The sequence below is a fragment of the Panicum virgatum genome, chromosome 6N, assembly GCF_016808335.1.
Source record: "Panicum virgatum strain AP13 chromosome 6N, P.virgatum_v5, whole genome shotgun sequence".
Taxonomy (NCBI): Eukaryota; Viridiplantae; Streptophyta; class Magnoliopsida; order Poales; family Poaceae; genus Panicum; species Panicum virgatum.
In genome coordinates, this window is record NC_053150.1 from 40,882,759 (window position 1) to 40,901,654 (window position 18,896).

General features: G+C 46.3%; 1 protein-coding gene across 1 annotated transcript; it reads left to right on the plus strand.

Annotated features, from left to right (window-relative positions):
- The first annotated feature begins 5,149 nt into the window (after positions 1-5,149).
- On the plus strand, positions 5,150-8,170 carry LOC120678851 (phytosulfokine receptor 1-like). The gene is made up of 2 exons (XM_039960257.1): positions 5,150-5,516; positions 7,552-8,170. Exons 1-2 carry the CDS (start codon positions 5,225-5,227, stop codon positions 8,055-8,057), a joined length of 798 nt encoding a protein of 265 aa, XP_039816191.1. The 5' UTR covers positions 5,150-5,224; the 3' UTR covers positions 8,058-8,170.
- The last annotated feature ends 10,726 nt before the right edge of the window (positions 8,171-18,896 follow it).

Sequence of the window (18,896 nt, forward strand, 5' to 3'; positions counted from 1 at the left end):
TCCCTGTCCCCGTCCCCGCCACCCTCATCGTCGTCACAGAGGCGGCGCAGGCGCGCCCCGTTCTTCGTGTCCCTGACGGCGGAGGAGGTCAAGGAGGACATCTACGCGCTGACCGGCGCCCGGAAACGGCCGCGCGCCGTGCACGACAGCTCGATGCAAGGAGGGGCGCCGCCCGGCGGAGGGAGGAGGGCAGGGAGGAAGGGGCGGCGTCGGCGTTCCTTTCGCTCCCGGCCGCGCTGGCGCTGCTTCGCGCCGCGCACGCCGGCCTGGCGCGCCTTGTCGCGTCGCTCCACCTCCCCGACGGCGCGGCCTGGCTGGACGAGTACATGGACGCCTCGTCGCCTCGGCGCAGCAGGAGGGGCGCGGGCCTCGCGGCCTTAGGGAGCAGAGGGATGGAGGAGGGAGGAGGAGGAGGGGGCGAGCTCCACCGCCGTCGACCTTAGAAAGAGGGAGGTAGAGGAAGGGGGCGGCGCCCCGCGCAGGCGTCCACGGCGAGCTTGGCCGCCGCCCCGTGCGGGCGTCCATGGCGAGCCGTGCCGAGCTCGACCGCCGGCCCGCGCCATGGCCTTGCGCCGGCCGAGCTCGAGCTCCAGGAGGGCCAGCTCCATGTTGGGAGCTGGAGCTCCGGCGACCGCGGGCGTCCCTGCTTCGCCGCCGAGGCCGGCGAGCGCACAAGCTCCAGCTCCGGCGGCCGGCGCGCGAGGGAGCGGAGGGGCGAGGAGCAGAGGAGGGGCGATGCGCTCGCGGTGAGGCCCCTGCTTCGCGCTCGCGGCGAGGCCCTCCTCCGCCCATGGCACGCCCGCCCGTGGCGGCGGCGATGGGAGAAGAACAGAGGAAGAAGAAAGGATCCAAAGGATCCATGTGTCGCTTACAAGTGGGCCCCATGCATCAGGAGGCCACGTCAGCGTCCAGCGTGGCGAAACGGCTTAGCAAAACCGCCCGAGAGGGTTAAGTGCATGGTATTCGATAGTTTGGGGTGTTAGATATCCGGTTTTGTAGTTGGGGGAGTTAAGTGCTCCGACCTTGATAGTTTGGTGTGTTATATAGACTTCTTTCAAACAGAGCACTACTGGGGGTGTGTTTAGTTGGTGAAAAGATTTGGATTTTGGTACTGTAGCACATTTTATTGTTATTTAACAAATAATATCTAATCATAGACTAATTATGCTTAAAAGATTCATCTCGTGCTAATTAGTTAAACTGTGTAATTAGTTATTTTTAAATATATTTAATGCTCCATGCATGTGTCCAAAAATTCGATAGGACAGATACTGTAGAATTTTTTTTGAAAACTAAACGGGGCTGGGATTTTTTTCTCACGGTCACGGCCCTAGTGGCCCTAGGCTCATATCGACCCCTGACAGCAGTAACACGCTGTTCATTTGCAGCAAAGGTGTCAAATGTTCAAATCAAATAATTCGTGGACAATGAATTCAACTTAGCTTACAGTTTTTCCATCGACTTTTAGTTCCCAAATAATGAATTCAGAAACCAGAACATGAAGGGTGCCTTTTCTATCTGCGGCCACTCACAATGCAAGTGTCATAAGAATATCGTGAGCATTAAATTTATTGGCATAATAGAGTTATTATGAAAAGAAAGAGAAGAGGCAGTGACACAAGATGTTAGAGAAATATCATCACTATGATGATGAGCCCACCTTTTCTCTGACCAAAAATCCAAATAAATTCAACATCCGGCCCAATCCAAAATGATGGGCCCTACCTTTCTTTGACCATTTGACACTATAGCCACGAGACGACACGGTTTTGGTCCATATGTTGGACGTTGCCGTCTCCGCGCTAGACCGGCGATATAAGGGTCTGTTTAGTTAAAAAAAATTTTGATAAAATTTTAATTTTTTTTACAATACTAATTAGAAATACTAAACATAAACTAGTTATAAAACTAATTACACGGATGGACGAAAAATCGCGATGCGAATTTATTAAGCCTAATTAATCCATCATTAGTGGTTGTACCGTAGTACGATATTATCTAATCATTGCATAATTAGGTTCTTAGATTCGTTTCGCGATTTATCCAGGGGTTATGGAATGAGTTTTGTCAGTTATCTATATTTAATACTCCTAATTAGTGGTCAAACATTCGAATTTACTGTATCGCAGGAAAATTTTTGGGAACTTAATACACCCTAACTTTGTTTTGGTTTTGAATCAAAATTTTTGTGTATGTACGGTTTTGGATCTTATTATATAGTTACCATACGACACGGATCATATTTTTTGGAAAACCTTTTTTGTACGTTGGTAATTTTCTGTTCAATCATTGTTTGACCTCTAGTCAAGACTCGAGACTAATTCAGAGTTCAAGTGGGGCGAAACGTGGTATTGTTGCTTCCTAACTTTGACACTATTTTTCCTCAACAATCGTCCAACGAATAAATTTTTTTGGCTTCTATTAAATTTAAAATACGGTGGACTCATGCGCCTTTTTCTTCGACTATTTTACACCACTAGCATAGACGCACGTGCGACACACACGTAATTTGAAAAAACTAATTAGCTTTTAATTCAAAAATACATTGAATTACATATTAATTATAAAAATATTCAAATTAATTCCTAAAATATGTACAGTGACATATATTACTGCTATATAGTAGCGTAGGTCAATACGAACCTATTGCAACAGGAATGGAGCTAAAACAATCAACCAGTTAAGGTTTAAAAATATAAGAATAGCGCTTTAAATGTGATTAACTCTATACTTTAGGGGCCAGCAGGTCATTTTGGAAAACAACGTTGAATAGCGTTCGCAAAATTGGAAAAAATCTTAGGTTAGTTATGCAAAAAGTTTAAATTGGACTGGATCGCTCTAGTGGTCTCCTCAATCTAGCTTGGGCTTCATATGTTTTTAGCTCGAAATTATATAAAATTAGAGCCCAGTGTTTAGAGTATCTAAGTTAAATTTTAAGATCCTTTACCACCTCTAGGTGGGGGGTGGGGGGGGGGGGGAGGTGGACGCGCTCGGTCAGGGGGCGCATAGCAGGGCGACAAGGACGATTGGAGCTCACCCTTTTCTGCACGTTCCACCATGTAATTCTTCTTGATTGACGATGGATCCTGGTATATTAACGAGAGATGCCAATTGCCCTGTCCGCTCTCTCCCTCTCTTCGTTATCTATTCACGCCAGGAATTGGCCGGCCTCATCACAGGCCATGGTGATCAAATTGATGTTGGATTCCGTTTCCGCTTCAAATTGATGTGCGACTACATGACTACAATACCGCGAACGGTAGAAATTCCTCTAAGAAAAGGGTGGCGATGACATGGAAATTAAGCACACATTTGGTGTCCAGGTAAGGTACGGTGGATGAGATTTTTTAGATTTAATTTTATGGGAGGGGACGGTCTCCACTCGTATTTGGTTGGGGTGGGTCAATCCGTGCTCGGTGGGTGTGCTCGGGTGGGTAAGAAAACATGTGGTGACAAAAAGAATTGATTTTTAGCAGAAATATCCCTTAATATCCAGTTTCTATAGGTCTCCACCTCCTCCCACCCCCTTCGCCCCCGACATGCGGGTCCAGCGTGAGAGGTACGACGGACCCGATCTGGATGAGAAAGGTTTTCAATTATTTTCGATCTTTATAATATAGATATAGATAGATAGATGTATCCTTTGACGTGGTTTTGGTCTACAAGTAGCCATCTTGGTCATGACTCATGCCCACTAGGTTTTTGTTTACACTAATTTGCGCCAACACACTCGAATACGCTAGAACATGCGTTGATCGTCGACACGATCTTCACCAACGGGCTCCCTGCGCACAGACCGGTCAGACCGGTTATGGCGACCGGTCAGACCGGTTCTACAGAGAATGCCGCGAAGACCTAAAACCTCGAGCTCGGGAGGGACCCCGTCGGAGCTCGTGGATCTAGGGTTGCTCTGAGATCAGCAGGCTACTTAGAACATCCTCGAACGCCGTAGAGACGAGCGAAGAACAACAGATGGGGTTGGAAAAGTTAGGGTTTGGAGGTAAAAAGTAAAGGATAAATGTGTGAATCGATTGGGATTACCTCAATCGGCTTTAGCCTTTATATTTATAGGCCGGGCAAGTCGTACCCCCTCTCCAAGTCGGTTCATATAAGAATTTCCAAAATAAAACGAAGCCTACTCGGATTACAACTGGACAGACCGGCCCGACCGGTCGGCCCGACCGATCGGCCTCTGAACTGCCAGAATTGGCTGTCAACAGTTTTGATCTTAGACCACTCATTGCTACCAATTTGCCGATGTTCCGCTATAAAAGCCATACAGTACCAAACAATTTGTTTCATATGGTGGGAAAAAAATCACTCGCCACGGAAGAAGCATGGCTGAATTCAGTATCCGCAACAAATCATTGTGTAGGTCATTGCCAAAAAAAATACAGGGCTCGCCAATAATGTGACAACAAATGCATGTATATAGTCCCGGAAAAGTTGAATTCATAAGTAAGGTGTGTCAAAGCCTTTTTTCCCTTTCGCGAGGATTGGTGTATCCACAAAATTTGTGATGAACAAAGCATCTTGATCCTTGCAGTGGATGGTTCTGTCACGGAAAAACCTGCAAGCTGTCCGTGTCATGCTTTAATTGGTAACCCCAAAAATTCGTCAAGTTGATCACTGAAGAAGCTAGTAGTAATTAAAGATGGAAATGTATGTCAGTGTTCCGTGTGGAATAGGGTAGACAATTCTCTGGAGAATTAATTCAGTGATGTCTACACCAATGCGTCTTATTGTATATACTAGCATGCCAGACCTTTATTTTGTTATTGACTCAATTATTTCATTGACTTCACTATATATACCGGTACACCTTGCTGCAATCCACATTTCCGTTATTTGGCGATTTCTCCTCTCATGCTGGCTATCTTGTTAGCCATAGTACTAGACCATACTTGTACCATTTCTAATTTCCTACTGAACTATGATGACAACCATCATATATAGCGGCGAAAATTGCACTCATATCTTAGTTAAAAAATAATTAGAAAAAAGAGGGTATCTTTCAAACTATAGTTATGTTACCTTTTTCGAAGACTTGCTCCCTCACCGTTGACTCCAAGTCTTGGTCCTCGCCTATGTCATCCATCTACAGCCTATTAAAGGTGGATAGATAGGTTGCTTCCTAACCTAGCCAGCGCACTGTCATTCATAATACATTTTATATATAAGCACCGAGCACCTTCTCTACTCAAGTCACCACTAGCATCAAACCATGGTTTGCTTGCATCATTTTCCCAGCTACCTTCTCCTGGTCACCGTCATCCTCGCTACCAGCGGGGGTGGAGCAAGCTTGTGCCACCAAGATCAAAGTGCCGCCCTGCTACGCCTCGAAGCTAGCTTCCGCTTCCCAGACACATATTTAAATTGCCCATGGATTGCATTCCAAGTTGGAAATCTTCCGTCGTGGAAGGAGAATACCAACTGCTGCACCTGGGAAGGTGTAACATGTGGTGGCATGTCGGGCCATGTTACTGCTCTCGACCAGTCCCGTCAATGCATCTCGGGTAATCTCAGCTCATCAGACATCTTTAAACTTACCTCGCTTCTCTCCCTTAGCCTTGCTTACAACTACTTTGATGCAAATCCGTGGCCAAACCCCGGGTTTGAGAAGCTCACAGAACTCAAGTACCTTGACCTCTCTTATTCTGGTTTGTCTGGCGCTTTGCCCGTCGAGAACGGACAGCTTTCCAATTTGATTGCTCTAAATCTCTCTGGTCTTGATCTAAAAGATTTGAACCTTGAGACTTTGATTGACAGCCTTGGCAGCCTCCAGGAACTATATCTTGGTAATGTGAAAATTTCGGTTAGTTCAACCAACTTAGCAGATGGCTCTTCTGCACATACAACATCAAGTCTCAGAGAGCTAAGAATGTGGGGGTGGACGATCACTAGTGGCCATTTCGATACTGTTCTTACTAATCTCCTATTTCGTTCCAAGCTTGCCAATTTAGTCACGCTATACCTGTCAGACTTTGATCTTAAAAATTTGAGCCTTCATACCTTAATTAACAGCCTTAGCAGTCTCCAAGAACTATATCTTGAAGAGGTAAACATTTCGGCCAGTCCCATCACGGATTTGGCACATGCCTCTTCTACAAATACAACGTCAGGCCTCAAAGAGATGACCATGTGGTTGTGCACAATCACTAGAGGTCATTTAGATACTGTTCTTACTAAGCTCCCATTTCTTTCCAAGCTGACTCTTGATGTCACAAATATCAGTGGCCCCATTCCTGTGACAGAAACTTTTGCAGAGTTCTCATCGCTAGCAGTTCTTAGTCTTTACAGCTGTGGGTTGACAGGGACCTTCCCTTCTTGGATATTTTGTATTAAAAGCTTGACATCTCTGGATGTATCGGGGAATGAGAATCTATGTGGAGAGTTGCCGGAGTTCGTAGAGGGTAGCGCTTTGCAGGAATTGATGCTTAGTGGAACTAAGTTTTCAGGAAAAATACCAGAGTCGATCGGCAACCTCTGAAATCTGACTAAGTTGGATCTTTCTAATTGCCAGTTCTATGGTCTCATCCCGTTATTTGCTCAATGGCCGATGATTAGGCGGGTTTATTTGTCAGGTAACAACCTAACTGGTTCATTACCTTCAGATGGCTACCTTTCTCTACACAACCTAACCCTAGTTGATCTTAGTAACAACTCGATAAGTGGTGCGATACCTACATCTCTGTTTTCTCATCCCTCTTTGGAGTATCTATTTCTCTGCCAAAACAATTTCACTGGAAAGTTTCTATTGTATCCCAATATATCCTCTAGTTTGAGAGAGATCGATGTTAGTTTTAACAAACTACAAGGACCTCTTCCAGATTTGTTGCCGAAGTTTGTAGGACTACAATGGTTGGATCTTTCATCAAATAATCTCACTGGAACCGTAGATCTAGGCTTCATAAAAAATTACAACAAGCTCCGGTATCTATCTCTATCATATAATAAGTTGTCTATTGTAGAGGAAGAGGGAAATCACTCCTACTTAGAACATCCAGTTATGTGGGAGTCGGGGTTGGGGTTGGGGTTGGCATCATGTAATCTATCCTATGTCCCTACATTCTTGATGCGCCAGAGAACTATTCGCTATTTAGACCTCTCAAAAAAAAAATTGAAGGACACATACCCGATTGGTTGTGGAGAATTGGAGGACCTTTTTCTCTTAATCTTAACCTCTCTCATAATTTATTTACCAGTGTTACATCAAATTTATCAAATAGATCAATTGGTGCTCTTGATCTCCAGTACAACAAGATTGAGGGGGCTCTCCCACTTCCTCCAATAACCATTTCAATTCTTCTATCATGCCTGAGTTTTGGTCACGCGTTAGCTCTGTTGTATTCCTATCCTTGGCATACAATAGCCTTATTGGAGAAGTTTCCCATTTGATCTGCAATGCAACTTATATCGAAGTTCTAGACCTTTCTTTTAATAGCTTCAGTGGATCAATACCACCTTGTTTGCTGAAACATAACAAGCAGCTTGAGATATTCCTCGAAGTTGAAAATGAATTTCATGTATGGTAGTGTGAACATGATGCAGCTGGAGTCATGATGCAGCTGGATAAATGTTTAGCAAAAAAATGGATTCCTGGCGGGATCCCTCCCAGGATCGCGAACATGATGCAGCTGGAGTCACTTGATCTCTCCTACAACCAACTCTCCGGGGAGATCCCTCCTGCAATGGCGGCGATGTCATTTCTCGAGGTGCTCGACCTCTCCTACAACCACCTGTCAGGGCAGATACCACAATCCAGCCAGTTCTCGACATTCCTGAACACCTCATTTTTGGGGAACGATAGGCTTTGCGGTAAACCACTGACACGGCTATGTGAGACGAACCACACACCATCAGCTACTGCTACACCGGGCACTTCTAAAGAGCTGAACTTGGAATTTTTGTCAATTGAGGTAGGGGTCGTTTCGGGTTTGGCGATTATAGTTGCGACCATGCTGCTGTGGAGAAATGGGAGGAGCTGGGTGTACTGGCATGTCGACAAGTTTTGGCTGCAAGTTCTGCAGCCTTGGATCAGTCGCCATCGACGCTGAAAATGAATTTCATGTATAGTAGTGTGCGTATGCCTGGGCAACATTTTAGTGTGTATATATATATATATAATTTGGTGGATAAATTTATGTGGTGCTGCTGCATGTTTATTTGATTTGATTTATTTTTTTGAAATTGTAATTTGATTTGATTTATTAAGGAACGAAACTCTGGTTTGCCAGGAAAAAGAACGGTAATATAAAACTAAAACTGCTGAAAAGTTAACAACGCTTACCTTTCAAATTTACTACATGAAAAATATTGCACGGATTGCCACTGCTCAACATCAAATGCTCGTCATCCATTTTTCTCATTTAAATGAAACGTATACGCTTCAGGAATTGAAGATTTATTAACAAGCAGGTTCTATATACAATATGCATGCCATCCCTGTGTGTGCAGGGAAAAATAAAACTAACACCCAGTTAGTTTTAGAAGAACTACTTAATCAATTCAGATCGGCTAACATTGGAACTACTAATTAACTGAACTTTCAAACACAGACAATAACTTGAAGACTTATGTGTCATGCTTCATCCAATCTCTGAAATTGTGTTCTTCCGAGCAGAGTATCTGCAAGCTTACACCAACATGCTGCCAAAGAATGGTCTAGAAGCAGTAGTACTTCCCCGCTCATATTTATCACGCATCGATGAATGCAAATTTTAAGCATTCCACTAAATAATCTTGTTATAGTGCAATTAAAAACTTTCACTGGTTATCTCTAGATCATGAGGGTGCAGTGATCTTCTCGGCCTGAAGAGTTTTGTTTGGCTGTACCAGTGCGAATGAAGCCGATGCAAGGGTTTGTGTGGAGGGGATTCGTCTGGCGTCAGCTTCACAATGGGAACTGAGCTCGGTGATCATCGAGACGGACTGTGCCTACAAGGTAAAAACATTGCAAAGCAAGGAGGACAGATCGGAGATCAGCTTCATCATTGAAGAGGCACAGCCGCACAGGAGCATGCCCAATTGCTAGAAGAATAGAAGATCGTTCAGGTTAAAAGAGAGTGCTACATAACAGGGCATGAACTAGCACATTTAGCTTGGCGGAACAATCGTACGGCAGTCTGACTTCGACAAACACCTATTGTTTGTGCGTGCATGAGTATGTGAGTATCTGTACGTGTACCGTGTTTTGCAAGGAAATAAAACACCTGCTGAGTGTCACTGGTCTGGTTTGGTCTGAATGTAACTCTGTATCGCAAAGCTAATGAAACTCTCCTTTACCTCGCAAAAAAAATAGTCCGATCGATTCAAGCGTTTTATGAGGGAATTAAAGCCCAACGGCAGGCGCATAGCGACAGCAAGATGACTGACTGCAATGCATCCGTATAGCGCGGTGTAGCGACGCGCAGCATAACATGCATGCCCAGTGCACACAGGTTCTCACCTCCTAGCCTGGCCAAGACCCGCGGAGCTTCTTTTTCAAAAAAAAAAAAAATGAAAGGAAAAAAAAGAACAAATAAAAACCTGGGGAGCTGACGCGGGGTCCTTCCACTCACGTCGCCCCCACTAGGTGACCTCGCCCCCACTAGGTGACCGAGGGGCCCTTCACGCCGCCGCTCCCAGCACCCCCTGCCGCCTCCCCCCTCCCTCGCTGTCGCCCGAGCAGGCCCCTGGAAGTCCGGTGGCCGGCGAGAAAGGCGACGGCGGGGCAAATCGGCTAATGGGGGTCTCCAGCGCGGGGGTGGGCTGACGTCCTGTGGCCATGGCCATCTCAACAGTCGGTGCGCGCAGCTTGTGGCGTCACCGACATGGGTGGCCGGATCCGGTACTAGCGAGTGCAGATCTGGTGTCCCCGTGGCCGGATCCGTTGAAGGGAGGTGGGAGCGTCGGCCGGCGCTATTGGTGACTTGCGATGTGTGGGCGGGCCGGCGACGCGGCGTCCGCGCGTTGCAGGCCGGTGGCTTGGCATCCTCGTGTCGGCGGACTGGCAGTGGGCTGGAGGCGTGGCGTGGCGGTGGCCCAACGCGGCGTCCACGGTGTTGTGGCCCTTCGCGGTGTCCGCCTGGCCTTGCGTCCACGGTCTAGCGCGGCGGCGGCTGGGGATCGTCACATGGATGTTGGTTTTGGCTGCTTGCAGTGAATTGCGACGGCTGGCGTTGCTTGACAACTGTCTGTGTGGCGTGGGACTGCGTCGGAGGGCGGCGCTTGCAGCACCATCATAGTGGGCGGCTTGGCTTGCAGCGGACTGCGGCGGGTTGCTCAGCCTTACTTGGCGACTCCGGTGTGGTACATCGTCGAAAGGCGGCGCATGCTAGTACGGTGGCGGTGGCTGTTGCGGGGTGACGTAACGCGATGCGGTCGTCCGGCGGGTGCGGTTCGGCGGTTTAAGAGGGATCTTGGAACATCGGTCAACACTATTAATCATCCTAACGACGATTTAAGGAACGGATCGGCGACATGGAGTACTGTGGCGGACGTGGCGAGACCTCCACGTGCGGTGTTTTCTGCGAGGCGATGAGAGCGAGGAGGAGGTCCAACGACGGGTGTGGCGAGGCCCCTGCGTTGTGTCATCGCGGTTGTGATGGAGAGACAGCCCGCGAGAGGTATGGATTCGGTAGTTTTCGCTATGTCGGATGGTGTATGGTGGGGCAGCGGCACTACGACAACAGGTCATGCATGGCGGTGGCCTACTTGTTGTGGTGTTGTCTGGTTTTCTCGATTTCTGACTTTCTGGGCAGGAGAAGGTTGGTAGCCGCGGCATCTTGGCTTGCTCGGCTGCTGTGCCCCTGCAGTTGTTGAGTTTTACCTATGTTGATGCCCCCATCCAACCGGGTGAGAGTTGAGGTGTGGAGTTTCCCGTGTTAATGCCCAGTCCAACCGGGCGACTTGAGTTGCAGTGTTCCCCGTGTTGATATCCCAATCCAATCGGGTGAGCTTTTTTCGTTTCTTTTCTTTTTCCTGCCTATGGTCTCCCAGGACTGTAGTTTTGAATTTTTCTGCTATATAATTAGAAATTCGCACTATCTTATGCGGTTTGTTCAAAAAACAAAAAAACCAGGGAGCTGGTCAAAATCCCCACTATGTTATGACATGCGGAAAGGACGAGCGGGAGCACCGTCTCACCGCACACGCGATAAGTCGTGAAACACGGTTTTCCCCCCTTTTTTTGAAGAGTTCAAACACGGCTTGATTCGGTGACCTACAATCACGCATACGGCCATACGGGGCACAGTACGACGAAAAGGTGCCGCTGCCAGTACGTGGAATTGTGGATCCAGATGTAACATACCATATGACAATGAAGTCATCGTACCATATTGTTGGCAGCCGAAATTGGCACTATCGAAGGCCGACCGTTCAGACCGGCGGGGCGACAGGTCAGACCGGTCCGGTCCTGTGTAATCCGAATCAGGTTAGATCTGAGATGTAGAGTCCGTTTGTAACCCGATTTGGAAGGGGTACGTCCTCCCCAGCCTATAAATATAAAGGCCACGGCCGATTGAGGTCTTTCTACCCAATCGAATCAATCAATTTACAATTTTCCTATTTTTCTCCAAACCCTAGCTTTTCCAACCTCGTGCTGTTCTTTGCTTGTCTCGACGGCATTCAAGGACGTCTTGAGTGGCCTACCGACTTCAAGACAATCCTAGATCTGCGAGCTCCGACGGGGTCCCTCCCGAGCTCGTGGTTTTAGGTCTTCGCGAAGCTTCTCTGCGTCTGACCGGTCTGACCGGTTGGCGCGACCGGTCTGACTGGTCGCCGGCGAGCTTCGTTCGGTTCTGATCGTTGCGATATTGCACGTTCTAGCGCTTGTGTGTTGGCCAATTCTGTGTCAACATACTTTTTGGCGATTCCACTGGGGAAAGATCTGAGTTCATCGGGCGCAATGGCCGGTGAGAAGATTGATCCTAAGGTAGATGCAACTCCCATCGACATCAAGTATGAAGACATACCTGAGGAGATACGCAAGCAATTCGAGGCTGCGTTCCAGAAGGAATAGGAGGACGCCAAGATTAGATTGCTTGCATGCTTCAGGAAGACTCGGCAAGGTGTGTTCAAGGAGGAATTCAGCATGCCCATGTTTGCACCGCCACCGCCGAACCCATCTACTACGGCTACAGTTGCTGCTTCATCTGCTTCCACTCCAAGTGAGGTAAGTTTTACCTTCGATTCTATTAAGCAGTTCGTCGATGCCTTTTTGAGTAGATTCGAACAGTCCCAAAAACTTACACAAGATATTCTTTTGGACTTGAGTATGCAAAACAAGGGTAAGAAGCATGTCAATGAATATTCTAATTTTACCCTTAATCCTAGTCTTTCGGCCGCACCTGAAGAGAATTATCAGTATGGTATGCCGCCGAATTACTTCGCGAGGCAGACACCCCCGCCGGGCTCAGTTCGGCCGTCCAGGGCCGAACCGGTCAGATCGGTCGCACCTACCGGTCAGACCGGTGCCTCAGCGGGCGGACCGGTCAGACCGGTCACTCAGACCGGTCAAACCGGTGCCATGGTGTTCGGTTATGCGCCACAGCCACAAATCACGCCTCCTCCTGCTTCGGTTGATTATTGCCTGGAGCAAGAATTGGTGGATTTTGTACCTCCGTATACGACGAAGTCATACGGTGAACCACCTTTTCCTCCACCGTTGCCCAAGGATGTTTGGGATGATTGGCTTAGGGCCAATCCGCGGTATGCCACACAAACGATGTCCACTACTGGTCCTGCGACACATCATTTCGGCCAAACATCCACGGGTAACTATGAGGCCGATCTGGATGAGAGAAGATCTGGCCGATATGTTTAAAGAAAAACTTGGTTTTGTTGCGGGTAGGAGTCGGCTATATCGTAGGCCGTATGTTGATGCTTTTGATTTAATTCCTTACCCCACTGGTTGGCGTGTTCCCGATTTTGTCAAGTTTAGCGGTGATGATAACCGATCCACTTGGGAGCATATTAGCTAATATATTGCTCAACTTGGAGAAGTCGGTTCTAGCAAGTCTTTATGCGTTCGCATATTTTTTTTATCTTTGACTGGAACGGCTTTCTCTTGGTTTTCTTCGTTAGCTCCTAACTCGATTCGTTCTTGGGACGAATTAGAGCAAAAATTTCATGATCATTTTTATAGTGGGGATAACGAGACTAAGTTGACGGATTTAACATCGGTTAGATAGGGTAGAGATGAGTCTATCCAAGAGTACTTTAAGAAGTTTAAAGATATTAAGAACCGATGCTTTAATTTGTCGCTTTCTGAAAAAATTTGGTTGATTTGGCTCTTGCGGGTTTATGTTCTAGCTATAGAGAGAAACTTGATGGTTCGAGTTTTTATTCTATAAATCAGCTTCAGGCTAAAGTTTTGAGTCAAGAAACTAAATTTAAAAAAGAAAAGGATACCTACAAGTCCCATCGTTCAAATACTCATGCTGTTGAATATGATTCCGATTCATCAGACGATGAGCACAAAGAGGTATATGTCGGTGTTTACCGCCAAGCCTGCTTAGGGATACCCTTAACAGTAGGGTTTGTAGGTAGGGATCGACGGCTCTGGAACTCGATAGTGTAAGGAACACAAATATTTAGACAAGTTCGGGCCGCGAGTTGCGTAATACCCTACGTCCTGTGTGATGATTTGTATTGCCTTAGGTGTAGATGTGTTTTGAGGGGGTCCCTGCCCGCCCTTATATATTCAGAGGGACAGGGTTACATGGAAAGTCCTAACTGAGTACAGTTGGAGTCCTTCTACAATATGATCGGGTAGTTTCCTTGTACTGCATCTAGTTCTACGCCTATTCGGGTAGTTACAAAAGAGGTAAGGTACATCTATGAGCTATCCCTATAAGCAGTCCCGCTGCCCCGGGTCTGACAAGCCCCCGAGCTCTTCGTAGCCGAGTTCTGCAGGCATCGAGTACTTGGCTGGGCGTCTTCGAGTACTTCGAGTAGTCAGAACATCCTTCTGGTTGCTTCTGATTCCTCGAGTAGTCCTTCAATTACTTCCGCTTGCTTCGAGACTGTGAGGTGCTCAAGTCCCAAAATCTTGATCATATATGGTGCGTGAAGTACTCGCGCTCCATATGTAGTAGCCCCCCGAGCCTTAGGTTGAATCGTAGAATCAGGCTGAGGGTCACTTCTGTCTTTTTTTTCTTCTTTATTTTTCAAAAAATTTGAAAAATAAATCTCTGATACATATATTCTGCAGCCCCCGAGTCTTGAATTTAAATCCCTCCATTTAGATTTAAGAATCAATGTAAACTCGTGGCAAAAACTGAAGACTTCCCTGAGAAGGAAAGAATCCGTTGGCATCCCAAATATTCACAAAATTGCCCCCGAAAACCGTATAAAGCCGGTTGAAAACTTCCAAGGGTTTTACCCCTTGAACTCCTGGCCGCCATCAAATTCAGATTCACATTCGCCTCTTCTCAGTCAAAATCCAAGAGCCCCTCTCGTAGCCCCCGAGCCAAAACTCGTGATTTTGAGATGGCTCCCAAGAAGAACAAGTCCAAGATTGAAGAGAAAGCGATCGCCAATATGTCCACAGGTTGGTATAAAAGCAAGATGTCTGAATCACTGGTCCGGGAGTTGGATAGTATGGGTCTCCTCCAAGAGCAGGGCGTAAGCCAGTGGCGCGCTGGTGAAGGAGAAGATTACCCCATGGAAGGTACCCTTGAGACAATTATGTTTCGTGATTTTGTAGAACATGGTCTCACTCTTCCCGTGTCAGAATTTTTCTATAGACTGCTTCAGTTCTGGGGAATTCAATTACACCGTCTCACTCCCCAATCCATCTTGCATCTTTCAATTTTTACTCATTTTTGTGAGGCATTCCTTGGAATTCTCCCCCATTTTCACCTTTTTCAACATTTCTTCTTCCTTGTTCCCATCCCTAATGCCATAAATCCCGCCGTCGTCGGGGGATGTGAATTGGTACTCCGCCCTGAGAACCGAGGCCAGTACTTGGCTTATGATCCGACGGGTAAAGGAGCCGAATGGAAGAAGTTCTGGTTCCATGTTGGGAACTTTGAATCCCCACTTCTAGAATGGACTGCTGGTGCCTCCCAAGTCCAGGAGAGCTGGTCGAGTAGAGGTGTAGCGCATCTAGGCCGATAGATGCTAATGGTAAGTTTCGGTGATTAATGACATCCGTATGCAACTAACGTGTGTTTTAAAGGAAAACTCAATGACTGGATTAGTCTCATATGAAATATGAAAGGAGACCCCTCAATTCGAAACAATCATCCGTACCAAGGACTCAATTTCAAAGATTAAGGACCTTTCTAGTCTCAAGTGTCACAAGGAGATGAAGGACACTTGATTTAGCTAGGTTTTATAGTTTCTTGTTCTTGATCGTACTATTAAGAGGGGTTCATGAGTTAGTAGCTTGATCAAAATTGAGTTGGCCTTAGAAATCTTGCACACTCACTCAAAAACAGGAAAAGATGGTCAATAGAAGTTAACACAACTCTTGGAAGAAGAAACAATCAAAGTCACATTCGAATCCAAGTCAATTCAGCTGAAAACAAAGAAAAATAGCAGCACCGATTGAATCGGTGCCCTAGCGTCGGAGCATCCGATGCATGGCGGAAGGACCGATGCTCTGTCGGTCTATCTTCTTTGGAAGCAGGCAGGAATCAAGTCAAAAAACTCTATAGCACCGGTTGAACCGATGGTCCCAAGAAAAGCACCGGTGCATTAGATGTACTTTGTTCCAGAGAGCATGTTTTGGTGGACTTCAACTTCTCTTCAGCACCGGTTGAACCGATGCTTTAGAATCAAAGCACCGGTGTATTGGATGTACTTTGTTCCAGAACGCTTGTTTGAGTTGATCAGTGAACCTCTTCAGCACCGGTTGAACCAATGCCCCTACGGAGCATGCACCAGTGCAATGACGCAAGTGTGGATACTGTGTCAGAACTCCAACGGCTACTAATTGGACACAGAGAGACCGGTTGAACCGATGCCTATACTTTCTATCCCGTCGGTTCTTCCGGTGGTCACGGTTTTTCTGCAGAAAACTTCCAACGGCTATGTGACCTCCTCCACTCTATATAAGGGTACCCCCTGGCTCATTTCAGTTGCCTTTTGACACCTTGAAAACCTGAGGCCACCCTTGAGAAGAAGAGAAAGTGTTTTGAGCAAAAGAGAGAAGATCTAGTGCTTTGTTTGTGCTTCAACCTTGAAGAATTCATCCTTTGCAAGTGTAGCAAGTGTGCTTGAGCTAGGGCCAACTGAGTGTAGGTCAAGTGAAGGCTTAGGAGCTTGTTACTCTTGGTGATTAGCAGCACCTAGACGATCTTGGTGTTTGAAGGTGTTTCTTTCGGAGCTTGCCAAGGATTGTGGGAGCCCGAAGAAGTTTGTACGTGGCTTGAGCTCCACCACGCCGGGATGGTGAACGGAGACTCTTAGTGAGCGCCCAAGTCTCGGTGACATGGGAGGTGACAAGACTCTTAGTGAGTGTCACAACGTGGATTAGGGGTGTGTGCCAACACATCGACACCACGGGAAAAAAATCCGGTTGTCTCTTGCCCACTCTTTCATTTCAAGCATTTACTTTCATGCATCTTTTCATGTGCTTGACCTTAGAGATCATAACTTAGCTCTACCTTGCTTAGTTTCTTTTCTTTAGTAGCTTGTCTAGCTTGCTTAGTTAGCCGGTTGGTGAATTGAGCCTTACTAGCATTGCATAGGTTAAAGTTGTTTTAATTGCTTTAGAATTTTGAAAAAGGCCCAATTCACCCCCCCTCTTAGTCCATCGATCCTTACAATTGGTATCAGAGCCTCGTTGCTCATTTGGATCATTAGGCTTCAGCGCCTAGAGCTATGGCCAAGATGGGAGGTTCGCCGCCTCACTTCGAGGGCAAGAACTTTGTCTATTAGAAAGTTCGTATGGCCGCATACCTTGATGCGATTGCTCCCGAAGTGTGGTTGGCAACAAAGACCGGGTTCACCGGAACTCCCACCTCGGAGCAATTAAAATGGAATGCTAAGGCTAGAAATGCAATTTTCGAAGCTATTAGTGAGGAAGTCTTTGCTAGAGTAAATGGCATGGACTTAGCAAGTGATATATGGAAAGAGCTAATTGAAATTCATGAAGGCTCCACAAAAGTCCGTGAACAAAAATATCACTTGTTTAGAGCTAAGTATGATTCCTTTAAGATGCTAGCTCACGAAAATTGCAATGATATGTATTCTCGCTTGAATGTCATTGTCAAGGACATTAATGCTCTTGAAGTTTATAAAATTGACAGTGGCTCCATCAACCGCAAGATTCTCATGCTCCTTCCGAAGCCCAAGTACAACATCATCAATGCTATGCTTCAAAAGGAGAATCTTGATACAATGGAAGTGGGAGAGCTTGTGGGCGAAATTCGCGCTCATGAAATGGGTATCCTTGGTATGTCCGAAGAGCCAACTACAAACAAGTCAATCGCTCTCAAAACCAAGGCAAACAAGCCCCGCAAGCTCAAGATGATCAAGCAAGAATCAAGCTCAAGCAATGAAGAAGAAGATCATCATGAGAGCTCATCCGATGATGAAGAAGATGGAGAACTTGCTCTCATGATGAGAAAGTTCACACGCTTGAGCGACAAGATAAACAAGAAGGGTTACAACTTTGACCCTAAAAGAAGAATGTTCCGGCTAAAGGAAGACATCAAGAACAAAACTTGCTACAATTGTGGAGAAAAATGTCACATTTCTCCAAATTGCCCCAAGCTGGACAAGAGAAAGAAGGACAACAAGAGCAAGCATCGCCATGATTCAAGCGATGATGATGATGAAGATGAAAAGAAGAACAAAAACAAGAAATTTGGGAAGAAGAAGAGCCATGACAAGAAGACCAAGCTCTTCCCAAAGAAAAAGGGCAACACCAAGAGGAGCTTCTTGGTAGAAAAACAAGAGTGGGTGACCGATGTCTCATCAAGCGAAGAGTCAAGTGATGAGGAAGAAGACATCGTCACCATCGCCCTCACCAATGAAGAATCATCGCTACCTCCACCTCCCATGTGCCTCATGGCAAAAGGTAAAACAAAGGTATGTGAGGAGGATAGTGATAGTGATAATAATAGTGATGATGAGCTTGACCCTTTTGAGTTTACTAACCTCATTAATGAGTATACATCCGTTATCAAGAGGGAAAAGGGCAAAGTCAAGATTCTTGAGAGCACTCATGCCAAGTTAGAGCTTGCCCACTCCGACTTGCTTTGCAAGTACAATGACTTGCTCAAAAAGCACAATGAGTTACTTGTACTTGCTAAGCAAGTTGAAGAGAGCCATAAAAAGCTTAAACAAGAGCATAGGGAGTTGGCTCACAAATATCAAGAACTTGAATTTGCCTATGAAGCAATTGACCCAAGTCTTGAGAACTTTGTCAATGAAACTATTGAAAAGGTCAATGCTTCTACTTCATGTGATGACCTACTCATTAATGCAAATGCCACTAATATTGTGCCCGAGCTTGCTCCTTCTAGGGAAAATGAATTGATGGATCAAGTAGCAAGCCTCAAGAGTAGTGTGGAGAAGCTCTCAAGAGGAGAATACATCCAGAAGGAAATTCTCTTCAATAATGCTCGTGACTATGGCAAGAGAGGTCTTGGTTCATTTCCGGAGCCAAATCAAGGCACTACTCCTTCTCCGGAGATCAAGACTAGCTTCATCAAGGAAGTTGGTTCATATTGCCAACATTGCCAAGTCACCGGGCACCACACTAGGGAGTGCACCTTACCATCACGCCATCTTCCCACTTTACCTAAGAATTACTCATCAATGTTTCAAAATAACCATTTTCTCGGTGAATGCCAAATTCATTAGCAAAATTGCTAAGGAGTCAAAGAAGAAGCTCCCCAAGCAACTTTGGGTCCCAAAAGCTCTTGTCACACATGTGCAAGGCCCAAAGCTTGTTT

Coding starts and splice junctions, on each gene's coding strand:
- LOC120678851 (XM_039960257.1), top strand. CDS start 5,225: ATGGTTTGCTTGCATCATTTTCCCAGCTACCTTCTCCTGGTCACCGTC. Junction 5,517..7,551: donor GTCCCGTCAATGCATCTCGG/GTAATCTCAGCT, acceptor AACATGATGCAG/CTGGAGTCATGATGCAGCTG.